This window comes from Peromyscus eremicus, chromosome 6, assembly GCF_949786415.1.
Source record: "Peromyscus eremicus chromosome 6, PerEre_H2_v1, whole genome shotgun sequence".
NCBI lineage: Eukaryota > Metazoa > Chordata > Mammalia > Rodentia > Cricetidae > Peromyscus > Peromyscus eremicus.
The window spans coordinates 67,361,776-67,389,008 of NC_081421.1; the positions used below are offsets into that span (position 1 = coordinate 67,361,776).

General features: G+C 42.6%; 1 protein-coding gene across 1 annotated transcript; it reads left to right on the forward strand.

The window, feature by feature from the left end:
• The first annotated feature begins 23,721 nt into the window (after positions 1–23,721).
• LOC131913792 (speckle-type POZ protein-like) lies at positions 23,722–24,792 on the forward strand. Its single transcript, XM_059266574.1, has one exon. It carries the CDS (start codon positions 23,722–23,724, stop codon positions 24,790–24,792), a length of 1,071 nt encoding a protein of 356 aa, XP_059122557.1.
• The last annotated feature ends 2,441 nt before the right edge of the window (positions 24,793–27,233 follow it).

Consider the following 27,233-nt stretch of genomic DNA (forward strand, 5'->3'; position numbering starts at 1 on the left):
TGTTATTTTTTACGTCACCTTTTCATTTCTCATTTCTTTAATTTGGATGCTCTCTCTCTATCTTTTGGTTAGTTTGGATGAGTGCTTGTCTATCTTGTTGATTTTCTCAAAGAACCAACTCTTTGTTTCATTATTTTTTTTGTATTGTTTTCTTTGTTTCTATTATATTGATTTCAGCTCTCAATTTGATTATTTCCTGGCATCTATTCCACCTGGGTGAGTTTGCTTCTTCTTGTTCTAGAGTGTTCAGGTGTGCTGTTAAGTCACTAGTGTGTGATTTCTCCAATTTCTTTATGTGGGCATTTAGTGCCCTGAATTTTTCTTTTAGCACTGCTTTCATAGCATCCCATAAGTTTGGGCATGTGGTATACTCATTTTCATTGATCTCTAGGAAGTCTCTTATTTCTTTCTTTATTTCTTCCTTAACCCATTGGTGATTTAGTTGAGCATTTTTCAGTTTCCATGAGATTTTAGGCTTTCTGTAGACTTTGTTGTTGTTGAATTCTAACTTTAAACCATGGTGCTCTTTCAGAAAGCAGGAGGTTATTCCACTTCTTTTGTATCTGTTGAGATTTGCTTTTGGCCAAGTATGTGGTCAATTTTAGAGAAGGTTCCATGGGGTGCTGAGAAGAAGGTATATTCTTTTTTGTTAGGATAGAATGTTCTGTAGATATCAATTAAGTCCATTTGTGTCATAACATCAGTTAAGTCCTTTATTTCTCTGTTTAGTTTCAATTTTGTAGATCTGCCCAGTGGTGAAAGTTGGGTGTTGAAGTCTCCCACTATTAATGTTTGGGGTTTTATATGTGGTTTAAGCTTTAGTAATGTTTCTTTTACATATGTGGGTGCCCTTGTGTTTGGGGCATAAGTGTTCAGAATTGAAACTTCATCTTGGTGGATCTTTCCTGTGATGAGTATGTAATGCCCTTCTGGATCTCTTTTGATTGATTTTAGTTTGAATCTATTTTGCTGGATATTAGGGTTGGCTACACCCACTTGCTTCTTAAGACCGTTTGATTGGAAAATCTTTTCCCAGCCTTTTATTCTTAGTGTCTATCTTTGAATTTGAGATGTGTTTCTTGTATGCAGCAGAAAGAAGGGTCCTACTTTTGTATCCATTCTGTTAGCCTGTGTCTTTTTATAGGTGAATTAAGTCCATTGATATTAAGGGATATTAATGACCAGTGATTGTACATTCCTATTATCTTTTGGTGGTAGTATGTGTGTACTTCTCCTCTTTGGGGTTTACTGCTGTGGTGTTATCTATTGCATTTGGTTATTTAATTGCTCTGAGAAGTGGTTTCTTCTACAATGGCAGGAAAGTTCTGAACTGAATTTGCCATGGGGCCTGCATGAGGCCTCCCAGTGAGTTTTTCAATAGCAGAGGCAAAGGATTACCTCCTCTGACCCTTGCTGATCTACATTCCTTAGTCCCGAGTTTACCCTTACTATACCTTATGCATAATTCAGAAGGTATGGGCAGTCTCTTGCCATTGTTCCTTGAAGACATTGTTTCTAGGAATGCCTTGTTTACACTCTCTTTTCAAATGACCTTGTTTACCGCATTTAAAACTTCTGACATTATTCCTTTTCCTCAAATCTTTTGACATCACCCTCCTATCCACATATCATCATGTTCATGGGACTCAATATTAATTGTGTCCCTGTTCCAATCCTCTAAGCATGCTGATCTTGACTTTAATAGCCTAATTATTCTTTTGCATGCTGCATTCATGTTCTCAAAAGCCAAACATTCAATTATTATCTGTCTAGCTTCTGAACTGGCATCATTTTATTACTGCTGAAGACAATCTTTGTAAGAAATCTGTGAAGGATTCTTTGGGGACTTGTATATCTTTCGTAAATGACTCAAAATTTTTTTTTTTGCTTACTCATTTCTGCCCCATACATTCATGGCTGCCATGTGGCATAGAATTAGGGTTTGGTTATCATATAAAGATTGTCTTTGTATATCAGCATAATTGCCCTCTCCAAGAAGCTGATCCTGGGTAATTTCCACACCTGTAGCCCTGCAACATTGTTCTATTTTTTTAGCCTCCTCTTTAAACCATGTTCTGCATTGTAACTGTGGACTGGCCTCTAGGACAGCTATAATTATTTCTGTCTAGTCCTGAGGGCTATATTTATTACAAGTTGACCACAAATTTAACATCTGCTTTATATGTGGAAAATGCATGCTGTATGATACTATAGCTTCTTTAAATCTCCTTAAATCTAACATTTCCCTTGGAGTCAGGTTAGCTTTCACATGAGCTTTTGGCAGTACCTGTAAGGTTGCTGAGTTTGGTTGTTTGAAAACAGGCTGTCGAGATGGGCGGTGGTGGCACACGCCTTTAATCCCAGCACTCTGGGAGGCAGAGCCAGGCAGATCTCTGTGAGTTCAAGGCCAGCCTGGACTACCAAGTGAGTTCCAGGAAAGGCACAAAGCTACACAGAGAAACCCTGTCTTAAAGAACAAAAAAGAAAAAAGAAAATAGGCTGTCTCTCTGTAACTGTATAATTCAATCCTGATATAATTTAACCTGTAAAGTCTAAATAAAAAGGTTCAAATCTTAATGCAAACAATATACAATAAGAATGATTATCAAGTATTGTTCAGGAAAAACAAAGAGTAATAAAATAAACAAAACTGGAATTACAACCAACAAAAATAATATCAAGCAAGAAAGACATGCTAAATTTCAAGAACACGGTTAAACGCCAAATTACAGAGATTACTCCTGTCTTGAATATTCTAACTTGAGTACTAATATGTTATAGCTATGATATGAGAAGATTTTAACCATAACTGTCTAGTCTTCAACTCTATCAAAGACCAGAGAAGGAACATAATAATACCAGAGAAAACAAAAAAATGCAAGCAAGCATTTTCTGAAATTCTTGTGAAAATAGACAAAGACAGCTGGCAGCCTGGACAGTCACCTAAAGTTCCTGGACATCATTATGGCAACCAATTTGTCTACAGACCTAGAATATCTGACAGACCATTTTTAGAAGCAGGGATTTTTAAAGACAATCTTACCCTGTCTTGGCAAAGTTCAGTAGTCACTTTTACTTGTTTTCCTTAACTTGTCAGTGGTCTTAGTTTTTAAGATATGGAGACAGGTGAAGAGCTCATACATAATGAGTGGGAAACAGAGCCAGGAGCCCCTGAATTGACTCTCTTCTTTGCTGCCTTTTATTCTGTTCAGATCCACAGTACCAGGATGACTCAGCACACTAAAGTGGTGATCTTTCCCATGCATCTCAGGTAATTCTACTTGGAAACACTCTTCCAGATGCATCTAACCATTAAGATAAACAAAATCAGCAAGAATAGGTCCCACTTATTTCCTTCTTGGCCTGTTGGATTAAGGACATCAGGAGCTCAAAGTGGCTTGGGAGAAATCTGAGCTTCCAGGTCAATGAACTGTTTGTTCTGGCTCCAAACAGGAGCACTGCCCCCACCTGACCACTCACACTGGAATCAAAACTTCCAGGCCAGAAAAACTTAAAATCATGGAAACAGATAACAATTTTTTCCCAAGATGTCACTAGGGGTGATAGTGATTGATTGGTTTCTTTTCTATTTCCTTTTCTAACACCTGGTGCCTACATCCAAGTCAGGGCTATGGAGAAAAATACTTCCTGGTAAATCCTATCCCATGTTGTCCATTCCACAGAGGAAGTGGCCCAATGTAGTCATCCTGACATGAAGTAGTTGGGTGGCCAGGCTGAAGAAACAGTGATACCTCCGGGCAGATTTGGCATTCAGCAGCAACTGTAATCAGGTTAAAAGTGAAGACAACTTTTGTGGACATTTACAGGGGACAAAATGATCTTCACATTCTTTGCTCCTTTGCAGATCTCTCCAAATACTTCTTCCCCAAATGTCTTTCTAATAGTTCTTTATTTTTTGTGTTTTTATTTTTTCTTCTCTCATACAATCCCATCTGAACATAGTCTCCCCTCCCTCCACTCTACATATATGCACTACTCCTCTGTTTCCCTCCAGAAAAGCACAGGTCTCCAGGGCCTATCAAATGAACACAAGATAACAAAATGTAATAATAGTAGGCACAAACCCTCTTATCAGGGCTGGAGGAGCAACCCAGAAGGAACAAAAGGTTCCAAGATCAGACAAATAGTTCTGAGACTCCCCATACTCCTGCTGCTAGGACTCCCACAAAACCCATGAGCTAAACAAGCACAGTGTGTACACAGAGGACTTAGTACAGACCCATGCATGCTATGTGATTGCCTCCTCAGTCTATTTGAACCTCCAAGAACCCTGTTTAGTTGAATCTCTGTGCTCCTTTTATGTGATATCTTTGATTCACCCGACAGTCATGCCTTTTCTTTCTTGAGGTTCCCTTAGCTCTATCTAATCTTTGGCTGTGGACCTCAGTATCTGCTCTTATCAGATGCTGGAGAAAGCCTAACTGATGTTGATTGGGCTAGGTATCAAACTATGAGTATAACAGAATTTCATTAGGGATAATTTCACTGAATTTTGTGTGTGTGTAGGAGTAAGGACTCAGCACAAACTTCCACAGCTGAGCAGAGCTGGATAGACTGAAATAGGATTCTTCAAACAGAAACACCACCAGAATCCACTAACTGATTTTAAAATTTTTATTCATTTGATATTTTATTTGGGTAGGTACTGTCTACAGAGATGGATGTGCCCATGGAGACAAGAGAAGGACTGAAAAAAGGGTCCTCTGCAAGAGCAACAATTGCTATTGCAACTGACTCATCTCTCCAGTCCCACACACAGAGTTTAGAGAAAAAGTCTTCATTCTCTTCTACTTCTCTTGTAAGCAAACATTCATTTTTGTTTGGTCCTTTGCTAAACCCTTGGTCATATGTTCTTCTCAGTCCAATCCAGACAGGTTTCTCCAAAGAAGCCCTCTTGGGATGTCCATGGGGCTAGCAACTAAATTGAATTGCAGTTTCCAATTGTTGAGACAAATTATCAAACCACAAAGTATACCAGAGTCCAGTCTCTGCCTCTCTCTAACCGGCCATTCAACACATTAACAGGTGTACTAAAGCTTGAACCACAATCTGTCTTTCCCTAGTTTCACTGAAAATGCTCGAAAAATCTCATAGTCTACCCAGGTGTCATTGGTAACAACACTGTCTGCTTCTTGGAGACAAGTATAGGTCATAGCTGACCAGGTTCTAGGATCGCTTCATGCGTTTGAGTGGGGGTTCCAGGAAAGTATCCTGTGCAGAAGACAGGGAGCCATATGCTTCAGCCACCAAGTGGGGATATGAGCCCTCCATTATCTTCCAGCCTGGGGTCTCAGAGACCTCAGAAACATGAGCTGTAATGAAATCCAGTGCCAGGGTTTTCAGCTGCCATGAGCTGTGAAGGTCAGCCAGGAAGAGAGTGTGGGCAGCATTCTCCACAGAGAGCTCCCTGCAGAGGGCATCCTCACACATGACCTTCAAACGTTCCAGGCCATACTTGTCAGCAGCTGCCAGCAGAACATCTGCCATGCTGTCCAGGTCTGGTGCCTTTCCGGTGTAAATGAAGTCCATCATTGTCTTAATGACTTGCGGCTCCAGGTCATGAATCTCGACTCGGTTACTTTTGCTCTCCTTCATGTCATGTTGAAACATGGCTCTGAAAACTGGAGAGTGAGCTGCTAAGATGGCCTTGTGAGCCTGAAATTCCTGGCCAGCTACCACCAGGCAGCAGTCTGTGAAGTGGGAATTCTCCCACAGCTCTCCTAGCTCATCTGCCAATGTGCAGCTTGGAACCTGCATCGCTGCCATTATGTTCTGTTCTGAGATGCTGAAGGAGTCCTGGACCTCGCTCACCTTGCAGAGAAAGATGAACCCATCATCTGTGAGAACCAAAGAAGCATGGGATAAGAGGAAATTTCAAAGGATGAACTTTTTGAATCCCCAGTGATAGCATGGCAAGAACCTAAAGCCCTTCTGGCTCCCCAACCTTGGATTTTCTTTCCTTCAGTGTTTAAGACTTTGCCCAAATATGACTCTTTAGACAGCTGAGTAACACTAGGTAAACTGACAGGTAATTTACACTTCCTTCATCCACTCCCTTTGGGTTTACTCTCAAACACCATTTGTCATAGGCACTTATTAAGAAAGTTGGGCTTCTAATGTGCTCCCGAATTTCCTCCAGAATACAACAAAAGTTGCTAATGGTATACCTGTAGGAGAAATTCTGGACGGTGATCTGTGTGTAATCCTAGCTCTGGGCTATCCTGTCCTGACATTTTTCCTGGAGGTAGTTTGAAGGTTCAACTGGATCCAAAATGAAGAACTAGCAATTGTGTTATCTCTACCCTGTGAGACACAAGAATACACACAGATGTAGATTTTTAGTTTCTGTTTCTCCTCTGTTCCTTCCTCTATGAGTGGGGAAACTTGAGTCTCTGAAATTTTCTATCCAGATTTCAATAGTAGATTCAGAGAAGACAGTCTAGGCTACTAGGAACTCTTACATCACTCCATTTTTTTTCTAGATCGAATCTTAGTTCAATAGGTAACTAGTTTTGACCATTAAATACAACTTTTGAAAAATTGGATCATTTTATACACTCATATCAAAAATGTACTTCAGTTCTCCAAAGTAATAGCATATGTATACGGAATCTCTCTGGGTATGAAGGAAGTGGATTTATTAGAATGTCTTAAGGCTGTCCCACTAATCCCACATTGGCTATTTGTGAAGAAAAAGTCCAAGAATCAGGTACTTACTCAGTCCAGGAGGTTGGAAGTGTTGGCTGGTCTTCAGTATATGCTAGAATTCCAAAGAGAAATTCTCTAACGTCAGGGAAGGAATGGATTTGTGCAAGGTGAGGGCAAGCAGGCAAAGAGAAAGAGCTTCCTTCCTCCATGTCCTTTTATATGCTTCCAGCAGAGGGTGTGGCCCAATCTAGGGTGTGTTTGCCAGACTCAAGACTGGATTAAAGGTGTGTGTCTTCAGGCCTTGAAATCAGAGTTAAATGTTTGTTTCTTTTACCTCTAAATTCATATTGGAAGTGAATCTACCTATTTCAATTTAAGAAAAAAACTTTCTCACAGGTTTGCCCTCCATGTTCAGATTTTTGTTATTCTGTGTCTAATTAAGTTGGGGACCAAGAGCAACCATCACAAGTGTATTTTGTTTATTGTGCTATATGCAGATCCTAAATACTTCTCAATTCAGTCATGTTGACTGTTTAGATTCAGCTTTTCAATATCTTGTATTTTACATTTTTAACTTGTGAGTTCTGTCCTCTTCAAACTTTGAACTTCCATGCTTATTCTGCAGGGCCTTAAAAGCAAGAGAGTATTCTGGTTTCCAGAAGAATAGATTCAACAGTTCCTGAAGTATGAGTTTTGAGACCGTTCCCCTTTGAAATGGGATTTGCAAAATGCTCCCCACATCTATCATCTTTCTCCAGTTCATCATGTTTGGAGGGACTCATTAAGCCTGGAGAACAGGAAAATAACTTCAGTGATTCAATCTACTCAGCAATTCCCAGCCTAGCTCTCCTGAAAGTCTGGATCCAATGCTGCTCACCCCTCAATACAGGATAAATCAATCAACTTTTTTTTTCTTCTTATTGTTGTTTGTTTTTTGTTTTGTTTTGTTTTGTTTTTTGAGACAGGGTTTCTCTGTGTAGTTTTGGTGCCCATTCTGGATCTCGCTCTGTAGACCAGGCTGGCCTTGAACTCACAGAGATCCGCCTGCCTCTGCTTCCCAAGTGCTGGGATTAAAGGCATTTTAATTTAATTGCCACCACAGCCTGGCAATCAACTGGTTTTGACCTCTGAATTTTTGGTTCCTCAGTTAGGATCCTTTCACAGGTGGCTAACTAGTAGCCCCAGTAACTATTCTCTACGTGGGTTTAGGGTCAGAGTGGCAGATACCGCTTCCCTCAAATGTGTAATTTGAAATGAATTAGGCAATTCCTGCAAAACCCCTCATTTGCAAAGCAAATGCTTTACATTGCCAGCCCAGAGCTCCCATGAACTTGCTCCTGGAGATTGAGAGCAGCTTCCCATGTGGAAACTGAGAACCACCTGGGGCTCAATTTACAGGCTATGTTCATATAGCCTCTCATTCCAGGAATGGGGTAGGGAGAACTTTTATTTCGGGTAGGTGGTTCTCTGGGGGACTTGGCACAGCCAAAAGGATTCAGGTCCCCAACAGGAAGAGGCACAAATCTTAATCGGCAGGAGTGTCCTCATACCAGAAAAAGCCACTGGTCCTTAAAAGAACACAAAACTGACAGAAACACATAGAAAGACATAGAAACACACACAAATGCAAACACACAGGCAGAGAGAGAGAGAGAGAAAGAGAGAGAGAGAGAGAGAGAGAGAGAGAGAGAGAGAGAGAGAATGAGATAGTGCTTGAACTGGATTTAAGCCAATACAAAATATATTAACCAGCTGGCAGAACTACATGAGGTGTTCAAGATTACAGTGCAGCAACCAGCCTTTCTCAGGGTGAGTTTTTAAGCACAAAAACCATATTCTGGGTTGACAAACTTCAGTTAACAAGAACAGTTAGCCAGAAGTGGCACCACAGAAGCCAAAATATTACTGTATTTCAAGCAAGGTTTGAAAACTTTGAGGTATTCTCAGAACTATGGACTTTGGTGATTAAGCCTTTGTTTTATTCGGGGCAGCGATTGCTGTTTTTTTACAAAAGTGTTGCGTTTTACACCCTGAATGGTACTTCCATCATGGAGACAGTTGTACTTAGGTATGGGAGCCTGCTCACGCCTGGGCCCTGTTACACAGTTGGGTCTGTGCACCATGAGCATATGGTGCCCTCAGAGGCCAGAAGAAGCTGTTGGGTCACCTGGATAACTGGAGTTACCGACTGTTGTCAACTGCCTTGAGCATACAGTGAATTGGATGCCAGTCTTCTGGAAAAGTATCTAACACCTTTTACTGCTGAACCATTTCTCCATTCTATCACAATTACTTTCTTAAAGATGACGAAAAGCTTTGAAAGACCAGTTCATTCTCTAAAGCTTTGGCATCTGAAATATTTTAGCAGGAATTCAAGTGGTAATTTGGTTCATGCAGTTTTCTTTTTTCTTTTTCTTTTCTTTTTTTTTTTTTACACGAGACAGGGTTTCTCTGTATAGCTTTGCGCCTTTCCTGGAACTCACTTGGAAGCCCAGGCTGGCCTTGAACTCACAGAGATCCGCCTGGCTCTGCCTCCCAAGTGCTGGAACTAAAGGCGTGCGCCACCACCGCCTGGCTTTCCTTGTTTCTTTAATTCTTTCTTTTTGACAACTTGTCACTCTCTTAGAAGGTGCTCTATGGACCAAGTTAACTCAGACTCCCAGAGCTGAGTCAGCCTCTGCCTTTAGACTACTGTGATCAAAGCCATAGACTACGACATCAGACCTGGTTCATGAATTTCTTTTTAATCACAGTAACCACATTATTAGTCTTATAAATGATATTGAAAGTTTGTCTTTAACATTAATTTAAATAAAAGACTTTATTATTATTATTACTAGTGCTATTATAATGATGTTGTTATTATTATTATTAAGTTGTGATATGATCTCACTAGGTAGTTTTTTTCAGGCATAGAATTATTGATGTAGACCAGGTTGGCCCCCAAGTCTTATACTCTGGGAATGCTGAGATTAGAGACATGAACCCTCATGCCCTGATACAACAAAGCATGAGTAACATTCACCTCAGAATCTCAGTGTTATTTATTACAAGGTGCAATATTAAGCTGCACTGTTTACTATGTGAGAAAAGCCACAAGGTATGACAAAACCCAATATAAGAGTTTATTAAGGGAGGGGTATAAGAAAGATGTGCATAGGCCTATGGAATGACCGTGTAGGAAGAGGGGAGGAATAAATTGAACCCACTTTTATAGGTCCCTCCCGCCCACATATGTGCATATGGGCTTAAGTAGCTATGCCATGCATGTGCATAGATTACATGTTCATGCAAATTACATGATCACACAGTGCATGGATTACATATTATGTAAGGCCCTGGGATGACTAAGCATCTTGCCAGGTGCATGTGGTCATGTAGCTAGGGGAGTGGCTAGGCAGTCTAACATTGCAGACTCTTTGTTTTTTTATAAAAAAAAAAATGGTGGGTAAATGGGAATGGGGGCGTTGTGTCTCCCGAAACTGCTTCCAATTGACTTGGTTGGCATCAGTTAACTTTTGGGGGTAAGGAAGAGGGCTTTTGGCGTAGCCAGATGTCCTGAGGTAGTGGATTATCCTCTGCTGCTTTGGGAAAAGTTCATTGCCTTCTACTGCTTCAAGTTCTGTGACTGTTTGGGTCTGACAAGGTTCTGGCAAGGCAGAAGAGGGAATTTAGAATTTTTTTTAACCTTGGTTGGGGTCCTATGGGGTCCCAGGGTGAGGGAGGAGGGTCTCAGGACCAGGAAAGTTTGAATTATACTTATCTGAAGTGGATCTGACTTGTCCAGGTGGATTCAAGCTGGCTCTGGAGCTTGAAAAAAATTTTAAGCATATTAAGAAGCAGCCACAGGGAATTTAAAATCTTGAGCTGGTAGTCATGATATTATAATGTTTAGTACTCTGCTATCAGAATTTTATTGGTTCATGTGGTGGGGGAGCTGGAACATGCTTTTTTCTGAGAAGGTCAGAAATGCCAGGCTTAAGTCCCCTAAGGCTCTGGAGTGAGAGAGGGTACTGAGCTTGGGTAACTTACCTGGTAGGGTCCTGCAACTAGATAATACAGTAGGGTTCTGAGTGTCCCAGACTTTGGGGTCCACCTGAGAGGCTGGCAAGGGAAATGAAATGTTAGAGCTAGTAGGATGGGTGGCTAGGAGGAAGAGGAGAGGAGCTTCTGACAAGTCTGAGGTAAGTCAAATTGGAGGAGCAAACAAAATAAAAGGTCCTACCTTAGCTAGAAAATCTCTTCCCGTTAGGGGCACAGGGCAGATTAGAACAACTAAAAATGTGTGGGTGAAAGGGATACCCCTGAAAACACAACTAAATGGTAGGGTCTGGTTAGGTAGGTAAGGCTATCTCCCTACCTTGACATAGGGAGACGAGGAGAGTTGGGACCCCAAAAATCCCTTAGGATTGAGTGAGTGGCTCCAGTGCCAAAAGGAAGGAAATGGATCACCCCGATACCGTAATGGCTACCCTAGGTTCCCTGTGAGAGATGGCTGTGGTTGGGCAGGGAACAGGGCACCTTCAATCCTTGCAAATGTCCAAACCTAGGAGATGGGCTGGCAGGTGGTCTCTGTTTGATGTCCCCATGCCACGAGGTGTACACGGGCAGTCAGCTGACCAGTGTCCCTCATGGGGGCACTTTGGACAAGGTGGCCTGCATGGGGCACGGCAGGCATGAGCCCAGTGGCTTTCTCTACCACACTTAATACAGGGACCCGGAGGCCTTCAGGCAGCTGGTTAGATAGCTTCTGTCAGCATTTGGCAGTCATGTCTATGGGCTTTTTCATCTCTCCCATGGTACACCTTAAATGCTACCACTAAGACTTCTGCGTGTGGGGTCAGAGGCCCTCTCTCCAGATGCTTAAGTTTAGCCCTAATGTCAGGGAAGCTCTGGGAGACAAAGTGGGTCATAAGGAGCTGTCTGCCCTCTGGACTCTCAGGATTAAGACTCGTATATGTAAGAGAGCCTTTGTAAGCAGTTCTAGAAAGTGAGACGGATATTTTTTATTATCTTGAATTACATTTTTTAGCTTTTCATAATTTACTGGTTTGAGGACAGCTTTATGAAGACCTGCCAGGAGCGAGGTTGTAAACCAATCCCTAACTAGAGAACCACCTAGGGTATTGTAATTCCAATGAGTCCTGATCGGGAACCGCCTTGGCCCCAGGTGGATGGGCAGCATTAGTTTGATGAAACTCGTCTGCATTTATCTTTGCCTGCTCCCAAACTTGTCTGCACTCCTCAGGAAGCAGGTTATTAGAAAGTATTGGGGCATATGGAAAGGAGAGAAGGAATCAAGAAGGGAGGGTTTAGAACTCAGGTAAGAAAAGATTGGATATAAGGTAACACTTTCCATCTGCCCATTCTCTGGTAGAAGTTAGATAATTCCTGTAAAATATCGGGGTCTAAGGAGCCATTAGGTGGCCATTTTTTATTGTTATCTAAGGGATATTTAGACCTTTTCTTAGTACAAAGGCAGACAAGCTTAGAGGTCTTTAAGTAAGGCATTAAGCTGAGAGGCTTAAGAATTTCCAGGCATTGGTGGCACACGCCTTATATCCCAGCACTCGGGAAGCAGAGGCAGGTGGATCTCTGTGAGTTCCAGGACAGGCTCCAAAGTTACACAGAGAAACCCTGTCTTGACAAACGATAAAAAAAAAAAAAAAAAAAAAAGAATTTCCAGAAGACATCCAGGGGAGATATAGGGCTAATAGGTTGGGAAGCTTTATTTCCCATGAGCACTGCAGAGAGAAAAAAATAAAAAAATAAGAAAACAAACGTAATCCAAGACTACAATCTCAGGCATCCCCTAGATCAAGTGAGTATGGAGGATTGGCTCGTCAAGCCAGATAATGAGGGCCAGGGCATAGCTCCAGGAGAGGGGGCCCACAGTGGCAGGCTCAATTCATTCAATGCTTTGTCAAGTGAGAGAATGAGGGTGGGGCTTACACAGCCCTGGGACAGGGGTCCCACAATGCGAAGGATATCTCAGACCACAGCTGTGGGAAATGGCAAGAGGCTGAAGCCTGCAATAGGGGCCAGCCATAGCCAATGAAGGCCGTGGACAAGGGGGATAACAGCTTTGTAGGAATGGACACCATCACTTATTTTATGGAAGATGAACCATAGTAAGCAAAATACACTTGTGGTGGTTATTATTGGTTCTCAACTTAACAAGACATGGAATTGACTAAAACCCTAAAATGGAGGGCACAACAGTGAGAAATTCTGTGCTTAAGTTAAGTAGGTAGATCCACTTCAAATACAGACTTTGGAGGTAACATTTTACTGGGATTTCAAGGCTTGAAGACAAACACTTTTAATCCAGATCTTGAATATGGGAGACACACTCTAAATTCAGCCACGCCCTCTGCTGGAAGCTTATAGAAGAGCATGGAAGAAGGAAGCTGTTACTCTATGCCGACTTGCCCTCACCTTGCAGCAAGTCCATTTTTTCCCTGGCATTAGAGAATACTTCTTCAGAATTGTAGCTTATACTGAAGAGCAGCTGACATGTCCAACCTCCTGGACTGAGTAAGTACTGGATTCTTAGACTTTCTCTTCACAGCCAGCCATTGTGAGATTAGTAGGACTGCAGCCCTAAGTCATTCTATTAAATCCCCTTTGTTAAGACAGAGGGATTTCTTTGTATATGTTCTGTTCCTCTAGAGAACTCTAGTTCAACATTTTTGATATGAGTGTATAAAATGTTCCAAAATTTCAAAAGTTGTCTATAATTGTCAAAACTAGTTACCTATTGACCTTTGATCCAATTGGAATGATGTAACAGTCCTTAGTAGCCTAGACTGTCTTCTCTGAAACTAATATTGAAATCTGGACAGAAAATTTCAGAGACCCAAATTTTCAGCCTTATAGAAGAGGGAATAGAGGAGAAATAGAAAGTAAAAAATCTAAATCGTGTCTATTATTGAGTCCTACAGGGTGAAGAGAAAACAATTCCTAGTTCTTCATTTTGGATCCAGTTTAACCTTCAAACTACCTCCAGGAGAAATGTCAGGGACCTTTCTGGGTCCTAGGACTACACAGAGGTCAGCATCCAGAATTTCACTACAGGTGGACCATCAACAAGTTCTGTTTTATTCTGGAGGAAATTCGGGAACATATTAGAAGCCCAACTTTCTCAATAGGAGTTAATGACAAATGGTGTTTGAGACAACGCACAAAGGGAGTGGATGAAGAAAGTGCGGATTACATGTCAGTTTACCTAGTGTTGCTCAGCTGTCTAAAGAGTCCTGTTTGAGCAAAGTTCCGGTTCTCTTAAATGCTGAAGTAGAGAAAACCCAAGGTGTGAGGAGCCCCTATAGTCTTTAGGTCCATACAAGGCTATGAGTGGGGATTCAAAATGTTCATCCTTCATGATTTCCTCTTGTCCCATGGGCCTTGGCAAGGTGAGCATGGTCCAGCACTCCTTCAGCATCTCTGAACAGAACAGGAAGCCAGTGATCCAGGCTCTCAGGTGCACATTGGCTGATGAGGTAGGAGAGCTATGGGAGAATTCCCGATTCACAAACTGCTTCCTGGTGGTATCTGGCCAGGAATTTCAGGCTCACAAGGCCATCTTAGCAGCTCGCTCTCCAGTTTTCAGAGCCATGTTTGAACATGACATGGAGGAGAACAAAAGGATCCGTGTTGAGATCCCTGACCTGGAGCCACAAGTCTTCAAGGCAATGATGGACTTCATTTACACTGGGAAGGCACCAGACCTGGACAGCATGGCAGCTGCTGTGCTGGTAGCTGCTAACAAGTATGGCCTGAAGCATTTGAAGGTCATGTGTGAGGATGCCCTCTGCAGGGACTTCTCTGTGGAGAATGCTGCCCACACTCTCAACCTGGCTGACCTCCACAGCTCAGAGCTGCTGAAAACCCAGACACTGAATTTCATTACAGCTCATGCTTCTGAGGTTTTTGAGACCTCAAGCTAGAAGACAATGGTGGGTTCATGTCCCCACTTGGTGGCTGAAGCATACCATTCCCTGGCTTCTGCACAGGGTCCATTCCTGGAGCACCCTCTCAGAAGCCTGTAACAATCCAAGGACCTGTTCAGCTGGGACCTACAGGTGTCTTCCAGAAGTAGCAGCCAGTGATGTTACAAATGACACTTGAGTAGTCTATGGGATATGTGGATCATTTACAGTGACACTGGGGAAAAGTAACCAGGCCTCTCCCTCTTTACTATAACTGTAAAGAAGTTGGAATGCTGAGGGGTCAGGTTTGACTCTGCTGTACTCTAGGTAAGTATACAAAACCCTAGTCAAACGACACAAAAATTTTTCAATAAGTTTGTGGGTTCTAGTAGTATTTCTGTTTACAGAACCCCATTTTAGTCCATCCAGCTCTGCTAAGCTGTGCATGTGTGTGCGGACTCCTCACTGCACACCAGTATCAGGAGGCCTCTCTCTTCCTTCTTAGCACTTATTTTTGGCAGAGTAGAACATGCCCCATAATGCTCTCATGAAAACTGAGAAAAGTAGGCAAATGTGAGTAGATCATACTTCATCTGACAGAGAAGTGTTTTTTCCAGGCCAGCAAAAATCTCATTTGTATTGAAAATGTGGCAGGGCATTGATTCCGGAAGAATTCACACTTGCTAATGCTCAGACCCTGTAATACATGTGAGGATTATTTCATTGTTACATAGTTCTGTAATTTTGCTATTATGAGTCATAATGTAAATATCTGATATGCAGGTTTTCTGATATTCTACATCTTGAAGGCATCCTTAGACCACCAAAGAGTTTGGGACACACAGGTTGGAAACCACAACTCTAGGCCATGCGTGCCAGTAAATGAGGTAGGCTGCCTGCAGATCTTCTCTTCTCTGTCTGTTCTTTCAGATCCAATCCCCCATTCTCATCCCCAGCTCTGCAGCAGAGCACCCTGAAACCTTCTCTGCACCCCTGTGTGCAGATCCCATACATCTTCCCCTTCTAACCTCCCCACCCCGACTCATTGCTTTATCCCAGCTCCCAACCCAGCAAGACACCCTTGCTAACCCACTCTTTCCAGGGAAACAAGTAGGCTGGATGCAGATCCACACCTCTACTTTTGCTCCTCTACTTTCAACTTTCCTGGTGTCATCCTCTCCTCTGTAGTAGAAAATCTGCTGTGGTCTCTTTCCTGTCAGACCCTATCCCCACTGGTTCACAAAGATCTTCTTCCCCAATCTTCCTTCCCCAACTCAACCCATCATCCCTGCCTCCAGCAGCAGGCATTCACTAAGAACACACCAGCAGAACAAGACAAAGAAATAGGTAAGCCAACTGAAGAACTTCCTCCTTCCCTCCAAACCCAATCCCCCAGTCTCATCCCTAGAATTACAATAGAACACCAGCTGCAGCTTTCTTCCCCACCCACCCTCCCACCCACCCACCCACCCACCCAGCTAAAATCTCCTATGGATTCTACACAAATTCTCCCCCGTTTTTTTCAAAATATTTTTACTGATTATTTGGAAATTTCACACCATGGATCCTGAGCACTCTTGTTTCCCAGTCCCACTAGTTCTGACACCCCACCAGGACACCAGTTCTGATACCTCCCAAGGACAACAAAGTAGATCTGACCTTGTTGGTGGGGTGGTGGTGCAGGTGAGACTGCCTGAGGGTGAGAGGACAGGAGAGGTGACTGTACTCCTTACTGCCTGCTGCAGTGGGTGAGCTAGCAATGGCAATGCTAGAGAACTCACCTTGTTGCTGTGCATGAGGGAAAGCTGGGAGGCTGACCAACCCAGCTACCACCCAAGCCCAGAACCAGGACTATGAGGTGGCTCATCCAACATTCACCTCATGTATGAACTGCTGGAGCATGTGAAGTGGCCGGACCTACAGATCCAAAGCTGCAGGATCTCTGTGGCACAAAGGATCTCTATGACACAAGGCAACAACGAAGGTTATCCAAGAGGAGTCCCAGTGAGGACCCATGTAGGAGAAGCCAGAGACCTCAGACCAGAACAATGACTCATTGCAATGAACACTTACAAGTAAAGATGTAAAGTAAAGATGGACTAAAGGGTACACAGTGGGACTCACTATGTCACACTACAGCCTCTACTCTGGGACTTTATTTTTGTATGGTAGTTAGTTTGGTTGCTTCTGTTTTGATTTTTTTGTTTCTCTTTTGAATTTTGTTTTGTTTTGTGGGAGAGGTTGTAAGGGTGGAGGGTGGCTATGAAGGGACAGGGAGATGGATGGATTGGAATGTATGATGTGAAACCCACACAGAATCAATAAAAAATTGAATTAAAAAAAGCCAAGCATTTAATCTCAGCCCTCAGGAGGCTGAGTTAGGCAGATCTCTGCATTTTTGAGCCCAGCTTTCTCTTTAGATTGGGTTCAGACAGCCAAGATGATGGAATAGCTCTGAAAAACTAGTTTGTTCTCTAAAGCTTTGGCAGTCTGAAATATTTTAGCAGAAATCCAAGAGGTGTGGGGGACCAGCCCTCACCTTTTACAGGGTTCCTATGAGGAGGAGAGAGGAATACAGAACTTAGAATGATAGGCCTACCTGAGAAGAAGGAAGACAGAAATTCAAGATAGCTTCAGGAGGATACAATGGCCCAGAACTTTATTCAAAAGGGCTTTTTATAACAATGCCAAGGGGAGGAGAAAAAGACCTCCCCCTTGCTAGATACAACCAAGTATAGACCCTTCCAAACACCTGGCATCCAGGTCCATGGTCCAGTCATCATCTTATGCAGTCCTGCTAGGTAAAGCAAGTACGGATCTCACTAGGAAACCTCTGTAGGCTCCCACAAAGAGGTAGGTAGTCATGATTTCATTCCTATGTCCCTTGTTCTTTCTTTTTTGATGGCTTTTCACTCTGTATGTCTGGCTCTCCTAGAAGATGATCTATGGACCAAGTTAGCCTCAGACACATAGAGTTGAGTCAGCCTTTGCCTTCAGACTACTGTGGTCTAAGCCATAGACTACCACATCATGCCTAGTTCATGAATTTCTATTTAATTACCTTAACCACACTGTTAGGTTTTAGCAAATGGTATAGAAAGCTTGTCTTTAACATTAATAAAGAACATCAAGACTTTATTATTATTATTATTATCATTATTATTATTTTTATTAGTTTACTTAAAGCATCATCATCATCATCATCATCATCATCATTACTATTAATTTGTGATATGATCTCACTAGGTAGTTGTGCCTATCTAGAATTCCTGATGTAGAGCAGATTGGTCCCCAAGTCTTACACTCTGTGAGTGCTGAGAGATTAGAGTTGTGAATCCCCATGTCCCTGAAAGACCCTAACCCTTCAGGCTTACACACTCCACCAAGCCCCAGGAGAATGAGGAACTAAAAAGCAAGTTTCAAGGGCAAACTGACTCAGGCACCCCTGCCACAATGTAACAATCTAAAGAGATTTCTGTTAAGAGATGTGCTCAACTGTGACTGGGATAATTGCTAGTGTTCCAGGAAAGACCACTGTAACCTTTGTGTAAACTTCACTCCCATCCTGATGCCCCCCTTGAGGTATCAGGTTTCAGGAAGAATGTGCATGCGGATGTGACTGTACCCACCCTGTGATCAGGCCATGATCTTGTGAAATTAGCCTCTAGACATAAATCAATCAAAACGAAATTGTATGGGAATTGTAATCTTATGGCTTTTGTGGGTTTTTCCTTTAAAAGTACCCATGTGGAATCTCAAGGTCTGCCAGGGGTCTTGGAGAAGGGCGAGGGTCGAGGGAAAGAGAGCTTGGGTGAGTGGGAGATCCCAGCTGGATCAAAAACAGAGAGGGAGAACAAGGAATAGGAGACCATGGTAAATGAAGACCACATGAGAATAGGAAGAAACAAAGTGCTAGAGAGGCCCACAGAAATCCACAAAGATACCCCCACAACAGACTGCTGGCAATGATCGAGCGACAATCCGAACTGACCTACTCTGGTGATGGGATGGCCAAACACCCTAATTGTCGTGCTAGAAACCTCATCCAACTACTGATGGACCTGGAGGCAGAGATCCATGACTAGGCCCCAGGTGGATCTCTGGGAGTCCAATTAGCGAGAATGAGGAGGGTTTATATGAGAGAGAATTGTTGAGACCAAGGTCGGATAAAGCACAGAGACAAATAGCCAAACAAACGGAAACACATGAAATATGAACCAATGGCTGAGGGGTCACCAACTGGATCAGGCCCTCTGAGTGGGTGAGACAGTTGATTGGCCTGATCTGTTTGGGAGGCATCCAGGCAGTGACACAGGGCCCTGTGCTCACTGCATGAGTCGGCTGTTTGAAACCTGGGGCCTATGCAAGGTCCCTTGGCTCGGCCTGGGAGGAGGGGACTGGACCTACCTGGACTGAGTCCACCAGGTTGATCTCAGTCTGTGGGGAAGGCTTTGCCCTGGAGGAGATTGGAATGGGGGGCGGGCTGGGGGGAAGGTGAGGGGGGCGGGAGGGGGGAGAACAAGGGAATCTGTGGCTGATATGTAGAACTGAATTGTATTGCAAAAAAAAAATTAAAAAAAATAAATAAATAAATAAAAATTAAGTATATTTAAAAAAAAAAAAAAAAAAAAAGTACCCATGTGGCTGCAGTAGGCACGACCCTTGCTCTTGGGAGGAGAGTAGCCAGACTGACTGTACAGCCGCATCAATAAACCTCTTGTTGTTTGCATCAACTGGAATGGAGTCTGGGTTCTTGGGGCGCCCAACTGAGAAGGTAGTACCCTGGTGCTGGGGTCTATCATCCCCATACAACAAAGAATGAGTAATATCCAGCTCACAATTACTGTGCCAAGTGTTCTGTGTCCTTGCTGGAACCAGTTCTCTTTGGCACAGTGATGATGAGCCTTAAGAAAGGAAGAAATGAAAGGAAGGCCCAAGCAGGGTAGTGTGAAAATATATATAGTTCAGAAGTAGGGAACTTGCCTAACATGTTGGACATTCCTGACTTTATCTCCTGTAAAACACACAGATGCAGCTGCCCACAGATGACAGCATGCATATGTGCAATTCCACAGAGAGAAGAATGCTGCCTGGAGATCAAGTAGAGGATGATGTCAGAGACTCATTGAATATTTAAGATTTATTTAGTCTCCAGAGCATTCCTTAAAGGGGTCTAGAGTCAGGATGGGTGGTGCTCATGCATAATCTTCTTACCTGCGAGGATGAGGTGAAAGGGATTAGGTTCAAGGCTAGCCTGGCTCTGCAGCAAGATAGTCTTAAAATAAAAACAAACCAATGAAGTAAATATATATACATATACGGAGACACAGAGACCATGAGAAAAATCTCATTCTGCTTTGGGCAGGGGGCAAGAGAAAAATCAAGCCAAATTCAAAGGTGGAGTGAAATGTCTTTATGTCTCCCTGTTGTTTTCTTCCATCTCTTCATGCTGTATACAGCCCAGACCAGATGACTCTTGACTATATCCCCTTAGGCTCTGAATGCTAGAGTACATAGGGCCTACCACCTACATTCCACTAATTTAAGAATATTTTTTCACTGGGCGGTGGTGGTGCAGGCCTTTATTCCCAGCACTTGGGAGGCAGAGCCAGGTGGATCTCTGTGAGTTCCAGGAAAGGCGAAAAGCTACATAGAGAAACCCTGTCTCAAAAAACCAAACCAAAAAAAAAAAAAGAATATTTTTTGAGTATGTCTTATTCCTGCCCTTGCCAATCATTTTACTATTGTCTCTCTAAGGATTTAAGAGGTCAAACATTTGATACCAGGCCTCAAAAGGCAGAGGTAGGCAGATCTCTATGTTTTTCCGCCAGCTTGGTCTATAGAATGAGTTCAAAGACAGTCAAGACTGTGGAAGGACACTCCCTTTCAAAAACAGAAAGGGAAAGAACCCAAATCAGGCTGAAAGTTACTTTTCATTGTGTGTATGGTTAACCCATACAGCTCAAGATACTCTTGGGACAGGCTTAGGAGGATTGCTTATATGCAGGAAGGTCATTGTGAAAAATATCTAGAAATAGGTCAAATTAACTATATTTCCTCCATATATGTAATGAATGTATAATTTAATCTTCCTTCTTTGGCTTAGGCTTGCATTGGGAAACAGAGGAAGTAGGAATCCTGGATGTTTGATAGGTATGTCTGGACATACCAAATGAGAACTTGTCTCCAAAACCAAAAGAAACTCAATAAGACCCCAGTCAAGGTCCACACCCTTAAATATGTCCTCCTCCTAAAAAGAACAGATTCTGATGCTGGAAACAGTGATGTCCTTCTTTAATTATATTCAGGAGGCAATGGCAGCCTGGAATACACAGGGAGTTTAAGGGGAGCCCTGGGAAACAGTTCATTTGAGTTGAGGCTGTCCTTCTTAAGTGGCTTAAACTCAAAAACCCAAACACACAAAAATTAAATGTAAGAGAAAGCAAAACAAAGGTCTAGTATAATTGTTTAAAACAAGAGTTTAGCAGAGACATCATCATCAAGGAGAATATGTAAGTGGTGAATAATATGTAGTTATTAAAAAAATGAAGTAGCACCAATTAAAGGTGTATCCCCAAGCCTCTAGGTCTGGATTAAAGGTGTGTGTCTTCCTTCCTCAAAAGTCCTTGTTTAACATGGATCTATCTACTTCAACTTAAGCAATAATTTCTCACAGGTGTGCTCTCAATTTTGGTGTCTTGTTCATTCCAGATATAGTCAAGTTGAGAACCAAGAATAACCATCACAAGGGTGTGTTATTTCTGTGGTTAGTCTTCCATCAGTAAGGGATCATGTCAACATTTGCACAGTTATTATTTACTCTTGTATGTTATTACAATGACTGCTGCTATAAACACTATCAGGGAAGGGGTGTTTTCCTTAACTTGTCAGTGGTCTTAGTTTTCACAACATGGATGGCAGGTGAAGACCTCATATATGGTAAGGTGGAATCAGAGCCAGGAACCCCTGAAGGTGACTCTATTCTTTCCTCCTTTTATTCCATCCAGACCCACAGTCCCAGGATGACTCCAACAAACTTTAGTGGTGGTCTTTTCCCTGCCTCTCAGATAATCCTACTTGGAAACAGTCTTCCAGATCCATCTAAGGGCACCAACATAAACAAAATCAGAAACAATAGGTCCCACTTAGCAAAATGGAATCAAGGTCAGACATGTGTTTTAAACAAACTTAGTAAAATAGCATAATCACTAAAAGTCTCCCCACCAGAAAACAAAAAAAGCCCAGGACCAGAGAATTTGAGGGAAGCAGTATCTGCCACTCTGACCCCAAACCCACATGGAGAATAGTCACTGATGTTACTAGTTAGTCACCTGCCAAAGGTTCCTAAGAGGAAACAAAAATTTAGGCATCAAAACCAGTTGATTGATGTATTCTGCATAGAGGGATGAACAGCACTGGAATCAGACTTTCAGGAGAGCTAGGCTGGGAATTGCTGAGTTGATTGAATCACTGAGGTATCTTCATGTCTTCTAGGTTAGTGAATCTCTCCAGACCTGATGAACTGGAGAGAGATGATAGATGTGGGGAGCATTTAACAGATCACATTCTAAGGGGAACAGTCTCAAAACTCCTTCTTTGGTAACTGTTGAATATTTTCTGCACTATTTGGAAACCAGAATGTGGTCTCACTTTTTAAAAATGATTTGCTTATTTATTTAGAGTTTTTTTTTTCATTTTACATACCATACCGTGTTATCCTATCTCTCTTTGAAGTCCTAGCAAAGTAAGCATGGAAGTTGAAAGTTTAAAGAGGACAGAACTCACCAGTGAAGGATGAAAATTATGAGGTATTAAGAAGCTGAAACTTGGCAGTAAGCATGATGGAGTTGAGAAGCACTTAGGATCTTCTCATAGCACACCGTTAACTGGATCTGGAAGAGTGTTTTCAAAGAGGATTATCTGAGGGGGAGGGAGAGACCACTATGGAAAGTTGGTGGTGCCATCCTGGGGACTGTGAATCTGGATGAATAAAAGGCAGGAAAAAAGACTGTCACTTTCAGGGTTCCCTCCTGGCTCTGCTTCTTACCCACCGTATATGAATTCTTACTCCCTGACCTTCACGTTGTGAACCCTGAGTCCCCTGACAGGGTAAGGAAAACACCTCTCCTGGATCATGTTAGAGGCAAGAATTAGTGTAAAACCCCTATAAGAGTAGATAACAGCTCTGTGGAATGGACACAAACCCTTATTTTACAGAAGATGAACCACAGAAAGCAAAATACACTTTTGGTGGTTATTCTTGATTCTCAACCCAACTAGATATGGAATTAACTAAAATCCTAATATGGAGGACAAAACTGTGAGAAATGTTTTGCTTAAGTTGAAGTAGGTAGATACACTTCAAATACAGACTTTGAAAGTTAAAAGAAACAAACATCTAATCCGAATCTCAGGGCCTGAAGACATACACCTTTAATCCAGATCTTGAGTCTGGAAGACACACCCTAAATTGGGCCACACCCTCTGTTGGAAGCATATAAAAGGACATGGAAGGAGGAAGCTCTTGCTCTTTGCCTGCTTGCCCTCACCTTGTAGCAAGACCATTCCTTCCCCGGCATTAGAGAATTTTCCTTCAGAATTCCAGCATATACTGAAGACCCAGGGACACATCCAACCTCCTGGACTGAGTAAGTACTAGATCCTTGGCTTCCCTTCACAGCTAGCCAATGTAGGAATAGCAGGACTGCAGCCCTAAGTCATTCTAATGAATCCCCTTTGTTCATACACAGAACGATTAATTATATATGTTCTGTTACTCTGCAGAACCCTAGTATAACATTTTTGATATGAGTGTACAAAATGTTCCAAATTTTCAAAAGTTATCTATAATTATGAAAACTGGGTACCTATTGACCCAAGATTTAATCTAGAAAAAAATGGAGTGATGTAAGAGTCCCTAGTAGCCTACATTGTCTTCTCTGAAACTAGTATTGAAATCTGGATAGAAAATTTCAGACCCAAGTTTCCACCCTCATAGAAGATGGAACAGAAATAGAAACTAAAAATCTAAACCAGGTCTATTATTGTATCCCACAGAGTGAAGATAAAACACTTGCTAGTTCTTCATTTTGGATCCAGTTTAACCTTCAAACTACCTCCAGAAATGTCAGGGGACCAGACATCCCAGAGATGTGACCACACCGAAATCAGCGTCCAGAATATTTTCTACAGGTGGACCATCAGCAACTTTCGTTTTCTTCTAGAGGAAATTCAGGAAAGCATTAGAAGCCCAACTTTCTCAATAGGAGCCAATGACAAATGGTGTTTGAGAATACACCCGAAGGGAGTGGATGAAGAAAGTGCAGATTACCTGTCAGTTTACCTAGTGTTGCTCAGCTGTCTAAAGAGTCCTGTTTGGGCAAAGTTCCAGTTCTTGATATTAAGCACCGATGGAGAGACAACCCACGGTGAGAGCAAATCTATAGTCTCTAGGTTCGAGCCAGGTGTTGAACTGGGATTTAAAAAGTTCATCCTTCGAAACTTCCTCTTGTCCTTTGTGCCTTGGCTTCTCCCAGATGACAAGCTGACCCTCCTCTGCAAGGTGAGCATGGTTGAAGACTCTTTGAGCAACTCTGACCAGAACAGAAAGCCAAGAATTCAGGTTCCTAGATGCACCTTGGCAGATGAGCTAGGAGAGCTGTGGGAGAATTCCCAATTCACAGACTGCTGCCTGGTGGTATCTGGCCAGGAATTTCAGGCTCACAAGGCCATCTTAGCAGCTCGCTCTCCAGTTTTCAGAGCCATGTTTGAACATGACATGAAGGAGAACAGAAAGAACCACTTTGAGATCCCCAACCTGGAGCCGCAAGTCTTCAAGGCAATGATGGACTTCATTTACACAGGAACAGCACCAGACCTGGACAGCATAGCAGATACTCTGCTGGCAGCTGCTGGCAGGTATGGCCTGGAGCGTTTGAAGGTCATGTGTGAGGATGCCCTCTGCAGGGACCTCTCTGTGGAGAATGCTGCCCACACTCTTGTCCTGGCTGACCTCCATAGAGCAGGGCATCTGAAAACCCAGGCATTGGATTTCATTACAGCACATGCTTCTGAGATCTCTGAGACTTCAGGCTGGAAGACAATGGTGGAGTCATGTCCCCACTTGTTAGCTGAATCATACCATTCCCTGGCTTCTGCTCACTGCTCTTTCCGGCAGCCCCCCTCAAACGCCTAAATCGACCCTAGTACCTGGTCAGCTGTGACCTACATGTGTCTCCCAGAAGCAGCAGCCAGTGTAGTTATTGATTACACCTGGATAGACTATGGGACCTATGTAGCATTTACAGTGAATCTGGGGAAAGACAGATGGTGGATGAGACTTTAATACAGGTGGAAATGAGTTGAATGGAAGGCTGGGGGAGGGGAAGGTCTGGACTCTGGTACAATCTACTCAGCCTTTTCCCTGCTGCTGTACTGGTTTGATTTTTGTCCAATGAGTTGTAAACTGGAATTCATATTAATTGCTGGCCCCAAGCACATTACAACAGGGTTTCTTTGGACAAACTTGTCTGAATTGGACCTAGCAGAACATATGGTCAAGGACTCAGAAAGGAAAAAAACAACCTGAATATTTGATTATAAGAGAAGGGGAAGAGAATGAAGACATTTTTCTCCAAACTCAGTGTGTGGGAATGGAGAGATGACTCAGTTGGCAAAAGCAATTGTTGCTCTTGTAGAGGATCCTTGTACAGTTCTCCTCTTGTCTCTATGGGCACAAACATCTCTGTAGACAGTAATTTAACCGCCCAAAATACAAAATGAATAAAAATTTTAAAATCAGCTTGTGGATTCTAGTAGTGTTTTTGTTTAAAGAAAGCCATTTTAGTCCATCCAGATCTGCTCAGCTGTGGAAGTTTGTGGTACTGTGTTTCCCAAAATGTTGTGTACCTTGATAAACTTATCTGGGGTCAGAGAACAGAAAAGGTACTAGTTAGGCAGTGATAGCACACGCCTTTAATCCTAGCATTCCAGAGGCAGAAATCCATGAGTTCTAGGATACAGAGAGTCATGGTGACTCATCACGCCTTTAATCCCAGGGAGTGGTGGTAGAAAGCAGAAAGGTAAGGCCGGGCAGTGGTGGCACATGCATTTAATCCCAGCACTCCGGAGGCAGAGGCAGGCAGATCTCTGAGTATAGGTCAGCCTGGGCTACCAAGTGAGTTCCAGGAAAGGGGCAAAGCTACACAGAGAAACCCTGTCTCGAAAAACCAAAAAAAAAAAAAAAAAAAAAAAGTAGAAAAGTATATAAGGCGTGAGGACCAGAAACTAGAATCATTTGGCTGGTTAAGCTTTCAGGCTTTGGAGCAACACAGTTCAGCTGAGATTCATTCTGGATGAGGACTCAGAGGCTTCCAGTCTGAGGAAACAGGACCAGCTGAGGAACTGGCAAGGTGAGATAGCTGTGGCTTGTTCTGTCTCTCTGATTTACCAGCATTGACCCCAATAATTGGCCCCAGGTTTGATTTTATTAATAAGAATTTTTAAGATTCATGCTACAGAAGTTTGTTCAGTGTCTTCACTGACACACACACACATCAATGAAAGGAAACCTAATGAAATTTTGTTATGTTCATATTGTGCACCCTAATAAACTTATCTGGGGTCAGAGAACGGACCACTAGATGCAAAGGCTGGAAAATGGTGGCACTCATGCCTTTAATCCTAGCATTCCAGAGGCAGAAATTCCTCAGGATCTCTGTGACTTCAACGCCACATTGGAAACAGCCAGGCATAGTGACTCATGCCTTTAATACCAGAAAGTGAGCCTTTAAACCCAGGGAGTGTTGGCAGAAAGCAGAAAGATATATAAGGCGTGAAGACCAGAAACTAGAAGCTTTTGGCTGGTTAAGCTTTTAGGCTTTTAGCAACAGTTCAGCTGAGATTCATTCTGGATGAGGATTCAGAGGCTTCCAGTCTGAGGAAATAGGATCAGCTGAGGAATTGGCAAGGTGAGGTAGCTGTGGCTGTTCTGTCTCTGTGATCTTCCAGTATTCACCCCAATACCTGGCTTCCAGGTTTGATTTTACTAATGAGACCTTTTAAGATTCCTGCTACAGTCAACAGTAGGCTTTCTTCAGCAGCTGATGTGAGCAGATACTGAGATCCACAGCCAAACATTAGGCGAGCACAGGGTTCTTTATATATTCGGGATATCAGTCCTCTGCCAGATGTAGGGTTGGTGAAGATCTTTTCCCATTCTGTAGGCTGTCGTTTTGTCTTGTTGACCGTGTCCTTTGCCCTACAAAAGCTTCTCAGTTTCAAGAGGCCCAATTTATTAATTGTTTCTCTCAGTGTCTGTGCTACTGGTGTTATATTTAGGAAGTTTTCTCCGGTGCCAATGCATTCAAGACTACTTCCTACTTTCTCTTCTATCAGGTTTAGAGTAACTGGATTCATGTTGAGGTCTTTGATCTACTTGGACTTAAATTTGTGCACGGTGACATATATGGATCTATTTGCAGTCTTCTACATGTTGACATCCAGTTATGCAGCACCATTTGTTGAAGATGAATTCTTTTTCCATTGTACACTTTGGGCTTCTTTGTCTGAAATCATATACTCATAAGTGTGCAGATTAATGTCAGGGTCTTCAGTTTGGTTTCATTGGTCCACATG